The 1,478-nt window shown below is 37.2% G+C and overlaps 1 protein-coding gene across 1 annotated transcript; it reads left to right on the plus strand.

The window, feature by feature from the left end:
* Positions 1-508: 508 nt before the first annotated feature.
* On the plus strand, positions 509-1,475 carry LOC121940327 (H-2 class I histocompatibility antigen, K-K alpha chain-like; the record flags this gene model as incomplete). The annotated part of the gene is made up of 2 exons (XM_042483118.1): positions 509-794; positions 1,183-1,475. Coding segments are annotated over 2 exons (579 nt in total), but the record flags the coding sequence as incomplete, so codon positions are not given.
* Between the last annotated feature and the right edge of the window lie 3 nt (positions 1,476-1,478).

The following is a 1,478-nucleotide window of genomic DNA, read 5'->3' on the forward strand; positions in this document are numbered from 1 at the left end:
TCATAATTAATAAATAACAAACAGAGATGAGTGAGAATTATTTAACAGTATGAACAAGCACAAAAACACACAAATAAAAGCAACTTACTAAACAAAAATATTAAGTTCATATCAGTGTTTTGTTTGACTTCTATAATTTTTTGAAAACAAAATATAATATTCATTCATGCAAGTCATTTGCCAGAGAATTAAACAGTTTTAATCCATATACTGAAATACACATCTGCACATCTCACAAAAGACACCTTTACAAACTGCTTTCTGTCAGTGAAAGTCAGCAGCATAAATGTGTGACCTAAATATGTGACTCGTTTGATATTTTATTTCAACATAAAAACATTTTAAAGACAAACTCATTGGAGATGTTGAAGTATTTATTTTTGTATTTATGGAGTGCACCATTTAGATGGTTAGATGCCTTTCATGTAGTTCTTTTTTATTCTGAGTGCAGTAAAATAATATTGTTAAGTAACTGAGAAAACTGTAACTCTGAAATATGAAATAATTACATGAATATTTTCTTTCAGGGATTCACACTCTGACGTATTTCTACACTGCGTCTTCTCAAGTCCCAAACTTCCCAGAGTTTGTGGCTGTTGGGCTGGTCAATGAAGTTGAGATGTTTCATTATGACAGTAACACCAAGAGAGCAGAACCCAAACAGGACTGGATGAGCAGAGTCACAGCAGATTATCCTCAGTACATCCAGAGGAACACTGAGGGACTGGTGGGTCAGCAGCAGCTCTTCAAAGATAACATTGAAGTTGCAAAGCAGCGCTTCAACCAAACTGGAGGTTTGTTCATGTTTCACTTTCTGCTGATAAAATGTTGTTTATATTTTCACCTTGCATTTTGGTAATGATTTGTAACCACTCTCTCTCTCACACACACAAACACACACACGTCACAAGTGTCACAGTTTGTATTTTGGCTGAAACACAGTCAGACTCAACAGAAACATCACTGACACTGAGACTAACTGGAAGCTGCTGCACTACACTGATATGTGTTTCTGTCCATCCCATAATAACCAGCAGAGATGATTAACACTTTATCCTTGAAGTCAGTAACAGCAGTAGTTAAAGATTTGACATTTTTTTGGGTCAGACTGGTCTCTGTGGGGAAGATGTGATATCAACTGATAGATGATTTTGATGGGACCTCTCTCTCTCTCTCTCTCAGGTGTCCACATTTACCAGAACATGTACGGCTGTGAGTGGGATGATCAGACTAATGATGTTAAAAGTTTTGATCAGTATGGTTATGATGGAGAAGACTTCATATCATTGGACTTTAAGACATGGACATGGATCGCTCCAAAACAACAAGCTTTCATCACCAAACAAAAGTGGAATCATGACCAGGATCAGACAGCAGAGAAGAAACAGTACTACACCCAGCTTTGTCCTGAGTGGCTGAAGAAGTATTTGGACTACGGGAAGAGCTCTCTGCTGAGAACAGGTAGAATCACATGACCT

The sequence above is a fragment of the Plectropomus leopardus genome, unplaced genomic scaffold (genome assembly GCF_008729295.1).
Source record: "Plectropomus leopardus isolate mb unplaced genomic scaffold, YSFRI_Pleo_2.0 unplaced_scaffold8361, whole genome shotgun sequence".
Classification (NCBI taxonomy): Eukaryota; Metazoa; Chordata; class Actinopteri; order Perciformes; family Serranidae; genus Plectropomus; species Plectropomus leopardus.